The 20,313-nt window shown below is 43.7% G+C and overlaps 1 protein-coding gene across 1 annotated transcript in view; it reads left to right on the forward strand.

Moving 5' to 3' along the window:
• The first annotated feature begins 2,501 nt into the window (after nucleotides 1–2,501).
• GLI3 (GLI family zinc finger 3) overlaps nucleotides 2,502–20,313 on the forward strand; it is a 270,413-nt gene continuing 252,601 nt past the window's right edge. The window contains 1 exon segment of the mRNA XM_077781156.1: nucleotides 2,502–2,625. Coding sequence (XP_077637282.1) covers nucleotides 2,502–2,625 — 124 coding nt within the window.

The raw sequence follows: 20,313 nt of genomic DNA on the forward strand, positions 1-20,313 counted from the left end.
AAGAAACCCTGGGTATAAAAGACAAGAGATGTAGCCAAATCAGTGGTGGTTAAGAGTCAAGACACTGCAGAATTCTCCGGGGCACTGGGTCATCTCTGGATCGCTTATTTACTCAGTTTACATTCTTATGGGTATGAGGTACCAGGAAGATGGCCGTGGTGTTGGTCTTCATGGAGCTTAGGATTTGGAGGGGAAGATGGCCATGTGGCGGTTCAGCAAAACATGCTGGAAGATGAGTTCGTTATTGATGGCAGGCTGTTGAAACTCAGTATTCTGGGGTGCCATTCACTCATTACTTCATCGAATCAGCAAAAACGAAAATGGGGAGCTGTTGCCCTGGGTCCATACAGTGAACAGAAATGTGTGGAACGGTCATCTGCAAGCCTTAGTGAGCCCGATAGTCACCAGTCCTGGCTAAAATAAAGGTTCCAGGTGCCACCTCCTAGAAACCTCGGGGATTGGACCTGGGAATTCAGATGTTTTGCAAGCATGGGTAGCAAGACTGGTCCAGGTCGTTCTTGTACCACCCTGGAATCCGCGCTCTGGATTGGGTGAAACTGGTCTCATGGCATGCTTTAAAGATGATATTTAAATCAATGTGGAGGGAGCAGTTCAAAAACATTAGAATGGTTCTGAGATTGTTACAGCAAAAAGAGACTGTCGAAAGTCTCTCCTTCAAGGGTTCTCAATCAGGCTTCATGGAAGAGCTTGGAGGGTCTGTGATCCCTTGGAAATCAAATGGCCACTTTTGGGTGTGTGTTTAAGGGTATTTTTCGGGGGCCACTTTTGGGTGTGTGTTTAAGGGTATTTTTCGGGGGAGATGATCCATAACCTTTAACACACTCTTAAAGAGGACAATAACCACCTTCCTCCCAAGGTGAAGCCCCAAGTCCCAAGGTGTGATTGAGTCGTGTGACAGATGAGAAAACCCAACCACTGGAAAACTCCAGGGAGCGCCATTCAGGGCGCCGGCTACTGAGGGTTTCGCCCAGTGCAGGGCAGTCCGGAGGCTCCTTTACTGTTGTACATTGTTAGCCGGCGCCCTTTGAGGGCTGTTACAGAATTTGGAGTGGATCTCACAGTTGATATGTAAATCTAACCCTGGGCTGCCTTTTTTTTTCTTATTCTAGAACAGCTTTTCTTAAAAAACTTGTGTATTTTGCAAACAAATGACAGTGGATAATCAAGGAAAAGAAATAGAAGTTAGAAGATGAGCTGGTGCTTCAGTGCGAGGCAGCCATGAGATCAGAGACTTTTCTAGTTACTTGAGTTCCAGATCTAGGGGAATTTCTGGTACAATAAAGAAAGGAATTTACATTTCCCTGCAAATCGGAATTGAGGATGACTAAAAAGATTTCATCTGGTATTTTAACCCTTTTAGTTGGTAAAGAAATTGCTTAGTTTATTTCGCTGATCATTGTTTTCATTGAACACGGTGGTGTCTGCTAAATGTGGAAAATCAGCAGATGACTTGACTGAAGAAGGGGCCACCCTGAGTGTTCGCAATCTGGATACTTGAAGAAGACATGTGGGAGAGGGTGCTTTTCATCTTCTTGTGTCTTCGTAGGTGCAGCTCATGACTGGAAAAAAAGGAATAAAACCCTAAGGTGCAGCTCATGGCTGCAAACAAGGAATAAAACCCATCATCTTTTTGATTCATGCATGAGGAGTTAGGACAATTCCCACACAAGTGAAGCCAGTGAAAGAGAACCCACCCCTCTTGCCTTTAGCAGGGTTTTCAGTATTTCGTAAGCAGTTCCTGTCTTTGCTGTCTACAAGCTTTAGAATTTTCCTGTAGGCTCCAGAGCATGTTCCAGATGCCTTTGTTGGTTTTAAAAATGTAGCACGAATGAACTGAAACATTCTCATGTTTTAAGAAAGCTTAAAGACCGGAGTGGATTAGGATTAAGGGCCATATTGCAATTCAGATCATCTTAGGGAGGGGAGCAAACATCCCTGGCTTCCTGGCCCAGATTATCCTCTGCTTCCAAACGCCAAGTAGGGCTTGGGTTTTGGGAGATGGTCATCTCCTTTAAAACATCTAACTGATACTTAACAAACCTTCCCCTTTTTCGGGAAGTCGTCACTATGCCCCTTCCCATAAATTTGGCCACCTAAAGAGGTATTTGTAGACGTGGCTTACACTTGGGTTTCACACTATAAACACAGCTGAAAATTGGGGTCCTTACAGCACTTAATAACAGATGCCCCCCGTAGGAATTTGGAGAAAGCCTCACATTATAGATATTTCCTCTTCCGTCTCCTTTGGCGTGTGTAGACAGAATTTGACTGGCTTGTTATTCCGACTTTAAGGTATTTTTGCACGAAAACTTGTGGGCCAGGGTCTTCCAGATTTTGGACTCGCTAAAGCTCTAGGTGGCAGGTGAAGTGGGCTTTTCAGTGAGATTCCCCCCGCCCACCCCCCTCTTCCTGGAAGCTGATGGCACTGTTTTGTTTTAGGCGTTCCTGGTAGCAGAGAGCTGAAGTAATGAGAAAGCATCATGGAGGCCCAGTCCCACAGCTCCACGACCACTGAGAAGAAGAAAGTGGAGAATTCCATAGTGAAATGCTCCACGCGAACAGATGTCAGCGAGAAAGCCGTGGCCTCCAGCACCACTTCCAATGGTGAGCGGCCACGGGCATCACCGGCAGCCAAGCCTACAGTCGTTTTTGTGTTCTCTGCATTCCTTGTGCATTGAGCACTTGCACCTGGACGAGGGTCTATTCCTTGAGAGGCTAACGAAAGCAAATAGGGGTGGAGAGTGGCGAGGCGCGGGATGGGCAGGCTCTAGCATTCTCTATTTTGGCACTGAAGCTACATGTTTTCTTCCAAATTTTCTAATTTGAGATGTAAATGTGTTAGGTTATTTATTATAGGAAGTTCCTGTTGTGGCATTTTGGAAATCATCTTGATTAGCCTGGCAGGAGTTCAAAATACTTTGCATTTCACACGGAAAAGTCTACACTGGTCGGAATAATTAGTTATTAGTTATTACAAAAGACTGAAAAGTTGCCTTGTCAAGATTTAGTGAGACAAGATCTGCCTCCCCTCAACTCTATGGAGTTCATTCAAAAGGATTTTAACAGCTGTTAATGGTTGGACCTCGAGGTAACACTGCTCTCTGAGGTGCAGGGTTTGCTTATAAAAATGGACTTAATTGTGTTCACAGATAACACATAGCTGCTGCTCCCGTGTGCTGTATTTAAAAAATTTTTTAAAAAATTTTAAGCAGTGCTGAGGGGCATTTCAACTCAAGCATGGGGTATTGCAAATAAATTCCAGAGCCCCGTCTGGAAAAATACAGACAGACTGAACAGGTTCATGGTGACTGCGTCCTTTACCCCCCTTTTCTCTTGAAGGCAAGTTGGTACCTTTGCTTTTTGTAAATTTCATAGCCTCCCTGGTCTCTGCCCACTCACTGTGCTCCACTCTCCATGTGCCCTTAGGAAGAATGAGCCAGACTTTTCCGCTGGCTTTTGGGCACTGCAAATCTGGACACACCGATTTCCATGAGCCAACCTGCTGTTTCCTTCCCTATGGGCTTTTATTTTATTCATTCCAAGAAAGACTTCACTGGCTTGGTTTAGAATTTTTTACATACAATTGGAGAGCCCGAATCTACTCTGGGAGGTAACTTGCAGCTCAGATCCTTCTACTCTGAAGGTAGACTGCACCTGCCTCTCCTGACTGGCACTGCCCGAGCTGACAGCCGAAGAGCCTCGTCCCTGATCCCCGTGCCCATCCTCGCCCCTGGCGAGCGCGTGCCGCTCCTGCGTTCTCTTCCCAGATGTCACCAGTGCGCACTGCTGGCTTGTCTGGGCCACTGGAGGGGCTGGCGTTAAATCTGCTGCTAATGAGTCCAGTTTTGAATTGATCCTTAGGGAGATATTTATGTCTGAGTTAAAAGAATGAATTTACTTTATGTCCCTATGGAAACTTGTCCGTATTTCTCCCTGTATTTGTCGTATTTAATTTTTTAAAGTTTTTTTAAAATTTATTTTGAGAAAGAGAGCGTGAGTGGAGGAGGGGCAGAGAGGGAGGGAGAGAATCCCAAGCAGACTCTATGCTGTCAGTGCAGAGCCTGACTTAGGGCTCCATCTCAGGAACTGAGAGATCACGACCTGAGCTGAAATCAGGAGTTGAATAACTTAATTGACCGAGCCCCCCGGGAGCCCCAGGACTGGAGCCTATTTTAATTGAGCTGGATATTTGTGTTATTCCTCCAGTGTGGTTCAGAAGACACATTTTCTCCTTAAAAAACATCATTTTTTTGCTTTTTTTTCCTGGAATTTGTAAAAATTAGACAAATTTGTTATTTTAGAAATAGGATCAGTCTGTGCAGGGAAGGTTGCTTGGTAATTTCAATAGAATAATTTTGTAGGAATAAGCACTTTCTGGGTATTATGGTTCACAAAACATCAGCTTTTGGTTATCTTTATGCTTGCGTGTGCGTGAGTGCTCATGAGGGTACGTGGAAGTGTGTGGGTGCGTGAGCATGAGTGCAGAGGAGTGTGCCTGTGAGTGTGTGAGAACGGATGCGAATGCGTGTAAGTTGGTAGATGAGCTGTGCTATATGGACCCTCTGTGAGCCACCGTCATCTGTGAATCTCAGTAGACTCCCACTAGCGGTCTGTCTGTCCGTGCGAAGGTGCCGCTGCGTTGGCCTCTCCCACGTGTGCTCGGGAGGGTTTTGGTGCTGCTGTGTCTGTCTTGAGCCATTCAGACCCCGAGTTCCTCTCATGAAACCGTTTAGGGTGACTGGGATCAGAGCTAACCTAGTCTGGCCCGTGGCAGCCAAGAAGCTACTCAAGAACGCTAGAGAAGGAAAGGGCAGGATTCACGAAGTGGGTCCTGTCGTCTGCAGTAATCACGGATCCTGAACCCAAACCCCCCGGCTTCCTGCCCTGATCGGCCTGTGCCCTTAAAGTACACATGACCTCCTCAGTGCGCGTAAAACTGGTCCTGTTCGGGGCAAATGCTCATCAGTCGGGTTTGCAAGGCACATGCCTGCCTGAAGGAGAGCTGCCCTGGTTACCAACCCTGGAGCTCTGTTTTTTGCAGTGTTCTTGTTTCCTTTAGGGGATTTATTAACTTTTTATTTTGGGAGACTGTAAAGACCCAACCAAGTAAAAGAAAAATGGAAGTGGTGATTTTATGCATGGATTGCAATTCTGGAAGATTCCATGAAACCCTGCAAACAGATTTAAAGACAGGAACAGACCTTTCTCTTCCTGATTGCTTTATGTCAGCGGTGCTAAGAATTGTAAGTAAGATCTTTCCACCCGAGTCCTCTGCAGGTTTTGCCTAATGAGTTCAGAGCCTCTTTGCTGCCCGAGGATCCTGTGCCGGGGTGGAATGACCTTGCCTCTTCCCTGTTCTGCAGACTCTTACCCGGTCTCCTGCTTTCCTCCACACTCTCCTGTGTTCCTAGAGCTAGTCCGGGAGTGCTGGTCTGGGTTTGGCTTGGTTGTAGAGCACGTGGGCGCACTGGCAGGTAGCTGTCATTGCCATGGTCATTTTACTTTCTTTTCTTTTTTTTTTTNCCCAGGCGCCCCGCCATGGTCATTTTTCCTTTCGTCTCTTCTGTTTCCCTTTCTCTCTTTTCTCTTTATACACATTTCGGAGGTGCTTGGATACCTGCACTGAGGCTGTTCACAAAAAGGAAATGAAAATCATTTGGATCCTCTCAAGGTAGTAGTGATTGCTACGCATGTCGAGGGGCGTTCTTAGGCTTTCTTCACAAAGCTCTGCAATTCAGGAGTTTGTCAGTGAGCAGTGAAAGGTGAGGTTAGCATCAAGAACCAAAAGGCATGTGTTACATGCACTTTTTTCCTCCCATCCACAACTTCAAGGTTTGAAATAAAAATAAAACAAGCAAGCAAAAAAACGTTTTGTTACTGGTGCTGTGTTAGGTTGACTTAATTAACTTTTCCAGCCATTATGTGCTACAATTTGTTCCTGATTGTGAGCTTTCCAGCCAAACCGCTCACATTCCACTGCATGTCCTCACAGATCTGTTTTCTTAGTTTCCTCAGCTGAGTATCTACTCCTAGAATAACATTCATACAGGGGTTTTGTTTAAACACACACATTCACACAGCTAAAATGCAGGGTTCAAAAACTGAACAGCCTTCTAAATAGGCATTTGCCACTTAGCACTGGCATTTAAAATGGCACAAGTGAAAAACTGTGTTCTGAATCTTGTATGGGAAAAGGACAAGCCATATTTGATTTTTGTGACACGTAAGAACTGCTAGAAAGCATTCAGTATTCTTACCCAGGAACCACAATGTGTGTTTCATGTGCCATAGTTCGATCTTAAGTTTCACTCTTGTTCATTAAACATAAATAACAGAAGAAAAGACTTAGTTTTCTAGATTTCTCTTAAGTGCAGTTGTGACTTACAGGTTATTTTTGGCATCTAATATTTCACCTATAAAGTAAACACTCAGCTATTAGATGCCACTGTTTACTTAACCTCCAAATGAGTTAATATGCTAGCACCGCAAGTAAAAGGCCTTAATAATCTCTTTGTTGCTGGTATGGATTCATTACTTTCAAAGCTACCTGTTGTGTTTTGTAAACAGTAAGTGGTTTTTAATCGAGATATTCCAGTGTTTTAAACATTATCCTTATCCTAAAACGTTTCCTTCCATGACTTGCCAATACTGACTTTTCAATTTGAAATGTTTTATGTCATTTTTGGCCTATGAGTTTTTTAAAGGAGCAATCTGATATTTCTTATTAATCTACTACTCTGCTTTAAAAAAGGAATGGCACGAATAGTGAACATATGTAGGCCACAGTCTCAGAGATCTTTTATTGACTCTGATGGTTATGGGAAACATATCTTAAAGTGATAGAAAGCAGAAATTATTATCTTAATGGTGATGCAATGTGAAACCAAAGTTGATAGATGAATAATGGAGAGGAGGCTCCCTGTTCTCTTTGTTTCTTTCAAAAGGAAGGGCTTGGCTCTCCTGTGCTTAAAAAAAATCTTCCAGGTTTGTAAGGGGAGAGTTGTGGTGGACAAGCATGTAAGGAGATACTTTCTTTTTACTTTAACCTTTGGTTACTTCCTGGCCTTGGGATTTTCTTTCAAACTGTCCAGTAACACTTAGCAGTGTTAATTGTGATATCAGTTGGTCCCCTGGCTCAGCGTTTTGTTGGGAATTTGGAATTCATTGGCTCTTCTCCACCATGAGCTCTTGTCCTCTTGACTTTTTTTTTTTATGGTAAGAGACGATGGGCTTAATTTTACTCAGAAATGGCGGGCAGTTTGCTCAATATAGACAGTAGGCTGTGAGTTTTAGGTTTCTTGCCCCTTTAGATGTTCAACCCCCCCCTTTTCTTTTTTTCTTGGCCACATTTTGTTTCCTGGCACATGACAGATGGATGGGAAGGGCTGTCAGAAATAATGGATTTCAAATTATAGGATGTTGGTTAGGAGAAGCCACAGGTTTGGGGATGTGAAGGCTTGGATTGAATTCTGGCAACAGGACTAGACTAGATGTGTGGGTGTGGGCAAATTAACTCCTCAAAGTCTCAGTTTCCTCATCTGTTTAGCAAGAAAGTAATTAGACCCACTTCACAGGGTCTTTAGGGGATTAAGTGAGGCAATGCTGTACCATTCAATACGCACCCAACGGAGCAAGAGCTCAGCAAATGTCAGCCCTTGTTATCGGACAGAGCATGTAGATGAGTTAAATGTTATGAATCCAAAACAAAAGGATCGTGTTTTGTTGAAAATACACATAGGTTTTGAAATTAAAGGAAAAACGTTTGGCAAAAGTAATTGTGAATTTGCTGGTCTCTGAAAAATAGTTCAAGATGTTTCACAAATCCTGACTGTGACCAAGTCTGCTCGTCTTAAGGAAGGACGGATAATGAAACCACAGTTTTTGTTTTATAGCATTCTTCTGAATGCATTCTGCTGGAAGCCAGAAAATAGGGCAGAGAGTTTTGAGAACATTCGTTTTGTTTTTCATTAACCTTGAAAACTAACATTGTATGGCTTAGCATAAGAAAGAGCACATGCACATCCCTTTTCTGGATTCTTTTTCTGGGGTGAAGTGTTTCCCATTCAGGAGGTGGTTTGTGTTGTATCAGAGTTCGATTTTTAAATGTTTTTGAAAAGGAGTCTTCACCTTTTAAAACCAACTAACTAATGATGGATAATCTGATTCTCATAAGAACTCGGGCTGTCTTCAGCTCCAAACTCCTGTGTCCCTGAACCAACCCAGCAACCTCTGATTCTTATTTTGGCTGGGTATATCACTTTTCTTGCAGTCACCCAGGCTTGAAACCGCACCGTCACCTTTGACCCCTCCGTCTCTCATGCTTCCCACATCCTACCAGTTTTGAAGTCCTGGTAGATTTTCCTCTGTAATTATTCACTCCTGACTCCCTTCAGGCCACCCGACTGCACTGTGCTATTTAAAACCTACTACCTCATGCCTAGACAGTTAAAGTAACCTTCTCTCCACTCACCTTGCCTTTTTTTCTCTGCTTGTGTCATTTATGAGACTTGCTCCTGCCAAATTAATCTTTTTACTGTTCTGCTTACGCCACGCCCCTCCTCTAGAACCTTCAGTGATTCCCAGCCACATAGAGGATACAGTTCAAAATCCTTTGATTGACATTTAGACACCTTCCAGAATCTGACCGCAGTCTCTCTAGGCTGACATGCTGCTACCATACTGTCTCATCTGTAACCCGTATTTTAGGTAAATTGAAGGGCTCTTTGCTTTTTTTTTTGCGTGTTGTTCTTTCAGAGAATGAGTGTAAGTTCTTCTCAAATGTGACCGAGTCTTCAGTTTCTTTCCCTGCAGGCAGCCTTGTGTCCTTTTGGGAACTACCTATGAAGGCTTGATTTTTTTGGTATTTTATTATTATTATTTTTGTTAATAGATTGCATTTTAGAGAAGTTTTAGATTTATAGCAAAATTAGAAAAGTGCAGAGGGTTCCTGTTTACTCCTTTCTTCCCTAGATCCCCCTAAGAACCATTATTGGTACTATTATTAACTAAAATCCATAGTTTCTATTAGGGGCCACACCTTACGTTGGACCTTCGTGGGTTCGGACAAATGTCTAATGACAGGTAGCCACCATTACAATATCATACAGAATAGTTTCACTGCCGTACACATCCTCTGTGCTTCCCGTATTCACCCCTCCCCCCTCCATAATACTTAATTTTTACCATTTAGTGAAAACTTTTTGAAAGGGGCACCTGGTTTGCCCCCCACCCGACTCCTCACTCCACTTCAGTGTTTTGTGCTGGGAGGGCCTCAGCAGATACTCAAGGGGCCTGCAAGGTGCATATGGAGCACAGGTATTAAGGCCGAGGTTTGAATCCCCTCTCTGCCGCTTCATTGCTGTGCGGTCTTAGGCTAGTTACTTACCATCTCTGAGGCTGGCACAGTGCATACCCAACATATCAGCTATTGTTAGTAATACGAAGAGGCTCTTCTAGGTGTGAGTTGGCGGGATTTCATTCACAGACACATTTCATCTTGCTCTTCGAGCACAACATCATTTGGAAATAATCTAGGGGTGGATTGGCTTTCATCTGATTGGGAGAATTAGAGGGTGCTGGTTTACAGAAAACCCTGAAAAGGTGGTCCTCAGGACCTAGCTTACAAGAAGGTGAGCAGATGACAGGACCCGGGATCAGCAAGCCCCCTCGAATCACTGGTCCTGAAATCCACACAAGTTTGGATTTAACTAATCCAAGTGCTTTCAGGGTCTACTTCTCATTCATAAATATTCATTCAAATTACGGGATGAAGTCAGTAATTCTGCGCCAGTGGGCTTCCCTGAGGGCAAGGCTCCTTTTTCGCATGTATATAGTTATTGGATTTCTCCTCTAAAGGGACAATTGTTGGGCACTCAGATAAATCAGGAGTGAGTGTCAAGCCCATCTTGCCACAGCTTTCCAAAGTTGGGGGTAAAAAGCCACAGCACGATGTGTTCTACTTGCGGAAAGTTTCTGGGCTGCTTTGATTACTTGTGATTGAGTGATGTGGTTATTTCACATTTCCAGAAATAAACTGGTCAGAATCCGAAACAGTAACCTTGGCAGTAAACAGCTCAGGGCCAAAAACAAAATGGTGCCTGTGGGTGGGCAGTCTCCCAGTGGGGAGGCCGCTCGGGGGGCCTCGCCCCTCACACCTCTTTGGCCCAGGTGGGCGGAGGGCTGGTGCTTGCAGGCAGCTCGCAAGGTGCGATGCCCGAGGATTGCCGTCCGAGCACTGGGCCCACAAGCGTCGCGGCCGGAGAAGGAGGCCGGGTGATGGTAAAAGCAAAAATCTCCGTGTTACCTTGTTTACATGGAGATCTTTCCAAATATATCTGCTGCAGTTCATATTTATTTTAAAAAACTTCCATGCCGCGCAATTCACTCTTTTTCTTTGTGCGGTTCTAGGAGTTTTGACAGATCTCTAAAGTCACATAACCACCACCACAATCAAGAACACACAATAGTTCCACCCTCCCCCCCCAATTTTGACAAGTAGTTGCTTTTTAAACTTGGCTCAGCAATACATACCATCAGAGTCACCAGTAATAACAGAAAGCTCTAGAGCGGCATTAGTGGCTGGACGTTATGTTTATTTCATATTTTTCAAAAGTCCAGGATTTTTTTTAAGGCCCTGTTAACATTAGTTACTGTTGGGTTTTTTTCCTTTTTTTAAAAAATTTTTTAAAATTTTTTGAATATATCATGTTGAATTGGTAGTACAAGGAAAATGTTCTTGAAACTTGCCCAGGAGTATATGACCTAGTGTATCTGCCAGTGTGTCTTATTTTTTTATTTTATTTTACTATTTTTTTTGAGTGTCCAGTCAATGTATTGTTCCCTTTTCAGGCCAATTTAAACTGTCGTTTTACTTAAAACTACAAGGCACTCATAGTAATGAGGGCTTTTTCTGCTGTTTTGCCTCTGTGAATTAATTGCGCGAGAACGTTAAACATTTAATGCAGCTCCAACCTAGAGAAAAGAAATATCAAAGCCTTTGTTANCACAACCTTCTTTGACTCTTTCCTCTTCTCCGTCTTTCTCTCCCTCTCTCTTTTTCCCCTTTGGTTGTAGAAAGTTGAGTTCCATCCCAATTATTAAATCTTAGGAGACCATTCCCACATGGTTCCGTAAATGGTAGCTTCATCCGTGTCCCTTTCATCTTCCCTCCTGCTCTCTGGCTTGACAGTTGAAAAGGTCTGGCTGTGCCACACAATGGTTTGATTGGTTTCTCTGGGGGAGACTTTTCCCTGGCTCATCATTCGCCAAGCAGGTGGACCAGAAAGTCTCTTGATTCTTTTGTTGCCTCTCAAAGTCCGAGGTCTTTGACTGAATAAATCCGCCGTCATGGGATAATTTGCTAAAAGGAGCCTGGACGATGTGAGAGAAAAGCCTCACGACTTGGGTGCTGCATTAATGAAGTCACGGAGCCTTGGAGTTTGCAATTGAAAAATCACCAGGAATGCAGTGGGTGGAGACGGGCTTCTTTTATTTCCCATAATAAACTTTTAGTTCTACCATTTCAAGCATGCCCGACCCTCGGCTCGCCTGCCGGCCGAGTGCCTTGGCGTTTGCACCCCAGTTTGAGGGGACAGCCCCGTCCGGCTGAGAGCCGTTTGGGCGCTGTGTCTACTTAGTCATTAGATTATTACCAGTGGATGGAAAGAATTCCATATGACAGGACTAAGGTTGAGTTAACACAGGACGAAAAGTAATTTACAGATAGGCTGTCCCCAGCCATCTTTGTAGCCCCTGATAAGGTTTCATTTCAGAATGGATAGGCGACATTTCCACTCACAGGCCCATTCCGGGACACCTGTGATAACAGCTTCTGGATCCTAATTGAAATTGGTTTCAAAATGGATTTTCACTTTTCTCTGTCTGTGGAAAATATTGAATGGACTCAGAGCTGCCACAGAGAACCCCGGACCTTGGAAAATGGAGCGGGAAGCCAGGGTCATCTTTCATAACAGTGTCGATGATATGACAGTTTTGTTATCTGTCTTATTAATGAAATCATTGATCACCTGATGAGGGAGATAATAAACTACGTTGCGCCGTGTTCACGAAGCTCAATTAGATTCATATTACAAATAAGGAGGGGTGCGTGTGTGTGTGTAAAACAAACAATGGAGCTAAAGTAGTAAAGGTCACTTAAAACTTTTCATTCCCAAAGGGACCATTTCAGATCAGGCCATTCAGAGCGATGGCAGTCTAAGTAATTTTGAAATTATCGAGGCTTACCTGGTATTCCAGGACCTTCCTTTTGGCCAATGAGGAGTAACAAGCGTTTTTGGTAAAGATTCCTTAAGTGAAATTCAGAAGTCGATGGAGAGGAGGGGCGGGGCGAGGGAAGTTCTGAATTACAGGCTTTGGAAAGGGCAGAATGGGGAAAACAAAACCCACAACCTCTCCTCTCCCCATGGTGAAGGGATTTGGGGCTTGTCCTGGCTACGCACAGTGGATAAGGAAGACCAAACTGAAAGAAAAGTTGCTTATTGTCTGTTCCACTCTTAAAGCGCTTTGGGAATCCTAGTAAGATGGGAATTAGGTTTGGATTTAACGAGGTGGCTCTATTGTTTGGTGTTGGGCTGCCCTGGAATGTGCTCCCTGTTCCTCCCCAAGGAGGGGAAGAGATGCTGATGTCTGCTCATGTTTCACGGTGAACTGTATTCCTAGGTGTTTCTCCTTCCTCAGTGCCAGCGAGGATCAATCCAGTCCCATCTGAGCTTGAAAGAGGAGCCGTGATCAAAGGCTCTAATGGTGTCACTGATCTCTGGTGATTGATTAGGAACAGAAGTTCTGGGGAATTCTGCCTTATAATTCCTTATATTTCCTTATCATTTCAAATTCGTTATCATCTACCATTAGGGTAGCTAGCTCCCGATCTGCAAAATTACAAAGCCGAATGATAGGGAAAACGGTGGATTTTTTTCTTCTGGATCTATTTTTGAGTTTATTGGAACCATGGCTACATTTTATAAGCAACCTTCCCCTTTAAGTGTACTGCAAAGATGCAAAATTCCTTATATGATTTGGGATCAGTATTTTTGAATTCTGCACATAAGTTGGGACAGTCTTTGGGAGTAAAACCATTTTCCCTGTTCCCAAAGCAGTTTAATTATATGTAGGCAGTTGTGCGTTAGGTAGGTCATCAGTAAATATATGTAAATGTTTTCTTACCTTGGAAATTTATGATGCTAGGACTTAAAAAGTCCTTTTAGTTATTTTTATGGAACTGGTTAACATTTTCCTCTTGCCGGTCAAAAATAAAAATTAATGCATGCTGTGCCAAGAGGTGAGAAACTGGGATACCTGAGGAAGAGTCAACTTGGGAGGAAATAATAATAATAATAATGATGATGAAAAGTGAAAAAAAACCAGTAAGAGCGGGGGAGCTCTTTCTGGAAGCGCTCTCGGCTGCACTGTCACTGTTGGCCTAAGCCCACCTAGCATAGGGATTGATTGCAAAAGCATTGGAAAAAATTCCGTTTTGGAAAGCACTGCGGCCCAAGAAAGAAATGTTGAATGGAAAATGGAGAATGTACAGTATGATTACAGTTACTGTTGCCTTGTATGGCTTGCTCTGGGGTATCAAGGACTATTGCTTCATGCTTGCTTACAGCTAATTCCTTTCACAGAAAACTTCATTTTGAGAACCGCCCTGAGTAGGACTGATAAACGTGTTTATAGTCTAGCGTGAGGGTCCAAAGAGAAGAGATCATGCAAATGAGCCTTTGGGAGAAAATGGTGAGGCAATTATGAACACTAAGCTTTAAGGGATGTCAAAGACTCCCCTTTCACAGGATATTTTTGTTCTATTGGCAGTGATAAGAAAAATAATCTCAGATCCTTGCCTGTCACCAAAAGAGGCCTTCTAAGACTGGGACAGTGGCATGGTGAAAATAATGGAACTCCCAGCAAAGTCAACATTTTCTGGTAAAATATGAACCTAATACACCATTGAAGATTTCTTCCAAGCGTTTAAAAATTAGAGGACACACAGTGGCCCATTTCACATTAAGTTTAAATCAGGTCTGTCTTGAAAAACTAATGTTTCTAGGCTTGTTTTCAAATCCTGGCAAGTTGCAGAGCAGTAGAAAAGTTCCTTTCCTATAAATGTTGACAGCAGTTCCGGCGAAGGCTAACGATGTTTTATAAATAGAGCTTACTTAGCAGAAACCATATGTATGCCGAGTGAAATAACCTCACGTTTATTTATGTTTTGATTTATAGAAAACATGTGCCCCTTGACAAAGCCTTTGGGCTGTTTTCCGCAATTAAAAGGAATCATGTTTGAAAAAAACAGCTACCATCTTAATGGGAAACTTTTTCACATAAATTCAAAGCACCTTCTTTGATCAGTTTCACGCAAATTGAGACTATTTTCATCCATCGGCTTAACCCTTCCCCCCCCAAAAAAAACCTGGGTGAACACAAGGAAAAAAAAGATGCTTAAAAACATTCACACACACGCACTCAGCATATATACTGGTGGAATATTGGGGAATCCAAGGATATGAAAGGCTGGGTATTAGAATAGCAGCAGTGTGCAGTGTTACAGCAAGAAAATGTCTCTCATCGTTCTTCCTGCTGATGACTGGTGTCGGGATAGCAGGAGATAGTTCTCCTCTGGTTTGCCTTGATTTTCTTTCTTTCTTTCTTTTTTTTTTTTTAGATGGCCCAAGGGGAACATGGCCTGTGTGCACCTGTTGCTAGGCCTTCGTCTGACTATCTGAAAAGTGTCTATACCTTAATTCTCTTTCCAGCAACAGTAGATGATAAAGATAGAGAGGGTTAAAGGTGCTTTGTAAATTCCTTATCTATTCCCCCCTTTTTTTTTTTGAAGAAAAAGAGTATATAATTTAAATATAAACTTAAGTGCCCTTTTGCTTATTACCTTTTCAGAAAGTTCAGGGTTGGGATGGAGATTGCAAAGAAGGAAATCTCTTTCGTGTATTAAGAAAGAGGTGGTTATATTAAGTGGGCCATGCTTTATTACCATGCTAGACTAGATCAGTGATTTTTTTTTAATGTTTTTTTTATTTATTTCTAGGGGAGAGAGAGAGAGAGACAGCGTGAGCAGGGGAGGGTCAGAGAGAGAGGGAGACACAGACTCTGAAACAGGCTCCAGGCTCTGAGCTGGCAGTCAGCACAGAGCCCGACGCGGGGCTCGAACCCACGAACCGTGAGATCATGACCTAAGCGAAAGTCGGACGCTTAACTGAGCAAGCCACCCAGGCGCCCCTAGATCAGTGATTTTTGCACTGCTGAGGGCGAGGAGGTTGGAGGCAGGGAGAAAGTCAGTGTTTAAATGTAGAAATTTAGTAATACATGGGTGTACTAATGAAACAAATATGAATCTTACACCTAAGCGCTGGTTTAATTTTGTACCTTGTTTTAATTTAAGAAGCTTTTCGTTTTTAAGTACAACTGAGAGATTATGTGTGCCTGAAAACAGAGAGGTTTTTATGGAAACTCTTTCTCGTGAAGGTAATGTCAGTTTTCCAGGCCCTTAGGAAAGCCTAGCTCCTGCCTCTGTGTAGTCGGGAACAAGTTCTAATGAGCAAGAACAACATGGCATCAAACGGAAATGAACCATCTTTTTCAGCATAGGGGGCTTAATTGGCAATCCAGGAACCCATGAGGTTCGGGGATCTGCTTCAGAAAATGGGCCGACACCTTGAAATTATTTTATGCAATGCTTTATGGACATGTGCCTGTGCTGCCTTTGTTCAGGTTCTTAAACACATTCGTGACATCGTATTCGCCAGAAGCAACTTGTCTACAGGAAGATTTTGGAGCTCTGACTTTCTTTAGGACAATATTGATTGAATGAATAGGATGGCTCTTTGAAGGAATGATTATGTTATGAGAGAAGAACCCTACAGTGATTAGGGACCATGAGACAGAATCTTTCTCATGTAAAATGTGAAGGGATAAGCACAGTGGTGACCCAGCTGACTTGACGGGGGCTGCACATTAAGGATTCCGAAGATTCCGTGTGCACGTCACTTTATCTCTTTAAATGAGGAGCTTGGGTGTGTGATTTTCAGAGCTTTTCCCCTTGGAAACTCTGTCTCTGTGATATCCACCTTAGGTTCCTCAGGAATTTGGAAAAATATACGGTGGTAAGAAAGGTGTCTGGTAAATAAGAGGACCTCGAAAGGAACGAGGTAACATAACCTGTATTTTGAAGGGGAAATCCACAATTCTTCCTCATGAATCCGTACAGGTCCAACGGACATGTCTGTCTTGGGTTAAAAGCTGCTGCTGATTTCGTTTAGGCCACAACGTGCCATCACGTTGGTAAGTCAAGACCATCCCAGGTGTTTTGAAGAGCAGTCTATAGATCATAGTCTCAAGTGCAAATCTAGGGAGACTTTTGCCCAATTTTGACTCAATTGCTGATCATTAGAGGTAATTGCCATGAAAGCACTAGGTCCTCTGAAATCTGAGATGTGTGTGTCCTTGATCCAGACCTAGTTTCATTAATTCCTGACCCGACTTCTCGCACTCATCTTCCTGGTAGGCCAGGGTCACGGTCTGTGTTGGGACGGCTGTGTCTTTTGTGTGACTAACTCTTCCCAGCCCGTGGCCTTTCTTTCAACCTCCTGAACTATCCTCATACAGCGCTCCGCAGAGTTTCTGTTTGGCATCTGGTTTGATGTAGTTCTATTTTAGCATGGCTTCACCCAGAGCTTTTGCAAATTTCTTTGATGGTAATTTACTTGCTTGAAACTCTTTGGAGTGGGAAAAAAAGACACAAAACCGAGAGCACAATAAACTTTGATTACCAGGCTCTTAAACACTGAACCTCTCAAATAACCCGTATTTGTCATTATTTTTGGAGAGTGGAATTTATAGGTGGAAGCTGGGAGTGCTGTAATTGGTGCCCTTTGGATGCAGCCCAGGGAAGGGTACGGAGCCAAAGGTCAGGGGTTGTGTGCAGATGGGAGACGCTGCTGCACCACGTAACGAAGATGAGATGGCTTGTTATACAGACACTGGTAGAATCATGCGTTGTGGAAAAGTGTTTCTGTGAAAATGGACACTAAGAGTATAAGCAATGAAGGGCGTCTCTCACTTAAGCAATGTCTAGGTCGCCTGAGACCTTAGGACCATCCCTCTTACTTTCTGCTCTCTTCTACTTCCTTTTTATCGGCTCATTTTTATAAAAGGAAGACCTGCTTATTGGGCAGTTCAGGAATACACAAAGAAACGTGGGGACAGGTCCCGGAATCCCCGCATCTGGGGATGGCCTTTGCTAACACTTTGGCTTATTTTCAGTCTTTCTCTCTTCGTCACCGTCTCCGTCAGGTACTACACGGTCAGGTAGCCATACTCGGGGGACATTTTCCATGTCACGTGCTAATCTTCTGCAGCTTAACTGGTGACGTGATGTTGTCAGCCAGTCCCGTGTCATTGGATGCTGACATTTTCTTCTCTTTTTCTCATTGTAAACGAGGATATGATGAAGACCCTAAACAATCCTGTGTGGCCTGACTGTGTCTTACCAAATTAGTTCCAAGGGTTGTAACAGCTTAGATTTCCAGCAAGCTGTTTCTGGACTGCTCCTTGGCAGCGTAATATCATAGGTGAAAACTTCCCCTCATTTAAAATTTTTTTTAACATCTGTTTATTTTTGAGAGAGAGAGAGAAGAGAGAGAGAGAGAGAGAGAGAGAGAGCGCTCCTGTGTGCATGCATGAGCGGCGGAGGGGCAGACAGAGAGGGAGACACAGAATCTTAACCAGGTTCCACGTTCCCAGCTATCCGCACAGAGCCCGATGCAGGGCTTGGACTCACAGACCAGGAGATCATGACCTGAGCGAACTCGGACACCTAACCAACAGAGCTGCCCACGCGCCCCAAAAGTTTTTAACTGAAGTATAGCACACAGAAAAGTGCACAGGGCACGTGGGAGCAGCGTGGTGAATTTTGCCCAAAACGAACGCATTATCTAACCAGCATGCTGCGGTGGTGTTGAAATCATTTTTTTTTTTTAATTTGTAGTTCTTTGGGGATAAGTAATTGTGAGTTGTCCTGTCACTGATTTGAAATGATACTTCCATCTGACACTGCCTCACTCTGTTTTGCCGTCTCCTCTTCTGAACTGTTTCTATTCTATTGACCTGCCTGTTCTGTAGGCAGGAAGCACCTTCTTCCAGATGTTACAATGTTACAGTGTACAGTACATTTTATCTGACAGTGCCCGTTATCTTTCATTATTCTTCCTTTTCGAATGCTTCCTTAGCTCTTCTTCAGGTTTTTCTTCTAGGTGAGCTTTAGGGACATCTTTTTGATTTGTGTTGTTAATGAATTCATAAAGATGCGGTAAAAGTATAAAGTCACATGATCCATGAAATCAGTTCGGCAGTGGTGGTTGGTTTCCTCTGGGGAGAGCAGAGACGGAATAAAGTGGGAAGGGTTCAGATATATTTGTACCACCTTATTTTTTTATTTATATATATATATATATATATAAACATACATATTTCTAATTGGGAGAGAGAGCACGAGCAGGGGAGAGGCAGAGAGAGGGGAGAGAGAGAATCCCAAGCGGGCTCTGGGGGCTGAGTGTCACAAACTGTGCGATGATGACCTGAGCTAAAATCAAGAGTCTGACACTTAACCAACTGAGCCACCCAGATGGCCTTGTACCATCTTATTTCTTTAAAGAGGAAAGGTTTTTTTCTTTTTTTTTTTTAATGTTTTATTTATTTCTAGGAGAGAGAGAGAGACAGCATGAGCAGGGGAGGGTCAGAGAGAGAGGGAGTCACAGACTGAAACAGGCTCCAGGCTCTGAGCTGGCAGTCAGCACAGAGCCCGATGCGGGGCTCAAACCCATGAACCGCGAGATCATGACCTAAGTGAAAGTCGGACGCTTAACCGACTAAGCCACCCAGGTGCCCAAAGAGGAAAGGTTTTAAGCAAATATGGCAAAGTATTAAAAAAAATTTTTTTTTTTTTTACATTTATTTATTTCTGAGAGACAGAAAGAGACAGAGCACGAACGGGGGAGAGGCAGAGAGAGAGGGAGACACAGAATCTAAAGCAGGCTCCAGGCTCTGGGCTGTCCGCACAGAGCCCGATATGGGGCGCAAACCCACAAACTGTGAGATCATGACCTGAGCTGAAGTTGGACACTCAATGGACTAAGCCACCCAGGTGCCTCATCAAATATGGCAAAATATTAATGTGCAGATCTGGGTGGTGGGTAATCTGTCTTGATGTGGCATATGTTATTCTCTAAAATAGTTGCGATTAAAAGATACCCTTTTGAAATTTTGCTTAGGGAAAGCTGGGTTGGCCAGGCCTTCCTGGGACCCGATTGTTGTGAGCGGTAGTTCCTCGGCCGCGTCCTCACGGCGTGACTGCATCACAGCCCACACACGTGCCCACTCCTTTGGCGTCCATATTCTGCATTCATCTTCAGAAGTATTTTTTAAAAACCTGCCACCTCCAGGAAGATGCTTAGGAAATGATAGTTGGCAAGACCCAACAGGTGCTTGCTTTCCTCTCACCTTTTCTACTTTACCTTGTCCTGGAAGCAATTTAATTTTAGCTTTGTCTCATCTGTCTTGAATTGAAAGTTGCCGGTCCCTCGATGAGTGCTTGAGTTAATGCAAATATCGCTTGAATTCTCGCAGGAAAAATACTGATGCTTCCCCGCATCAGGCTGCGTTTTTATCCAGTCCCAGCAGCTGCCCTCTGTATTCCCTGATAGTGGTGTCTGTTCCGTGGTGGCGCTTTCTGCTGAAATCAATCAATGCCAAGGTCAGGGATGAGGTGTGGGATGGGGCTCTTTGTTATTTGTTTGTTTATTTGTTTGCTGTTGTTGGGAGAACTTCCATAGCCGTGGAAAAAGCCTCAGGGATCTTGGCTTTCTTACTTTTGACCTTAAGTCACCCCAACCTTGGGGTAACCTCAGGTAGCTGACTAATGAGAAGGTGTGCGGGATTTAAGATGATGCTGGACGTGGCCACGTTGAAGAGTAAAAAGGTAGTTGAGGCACGTGGTCTCAGGGCCGTGGGGGCCGTGTTGCTGTGCCCACGTGTATGAGGCAGAACTCCGAAAAAGAAGACCGTCACGCGCATCTTGATGAACGCCCAGTAGCGAAACGTACATTCCTTTGAAGGTAGGAAGTGCTGCCATCAAAAGGGGTAATTCCGGTAGTTTCTTAAACCTCAGCTTCGCACTGGAAGGTATACTCGCAACCTTCTGCCTAAAGCGTTTGGGAATAATTGAGAGACACGACTTTTGCCACTTCTCCAAATTTCAGATCACTCAGT

The sequence above is a fragment of the Crocuta crocuta genome, unplaced genomic scaffold (assembly GCF_008692635.1).
Source record: "Crocuta crocuta isolate KB4526 unplaced genomic scaffold, BGI_CrCroc_1.0 scaffold108, whole genome shotgun sequence".
Lineage (NCBI taxonomy): Eukaryota > Metazoa > Chordata > Mammalia > Carnivora > Hyaenidae > Crocuta > Crocuta crocuta.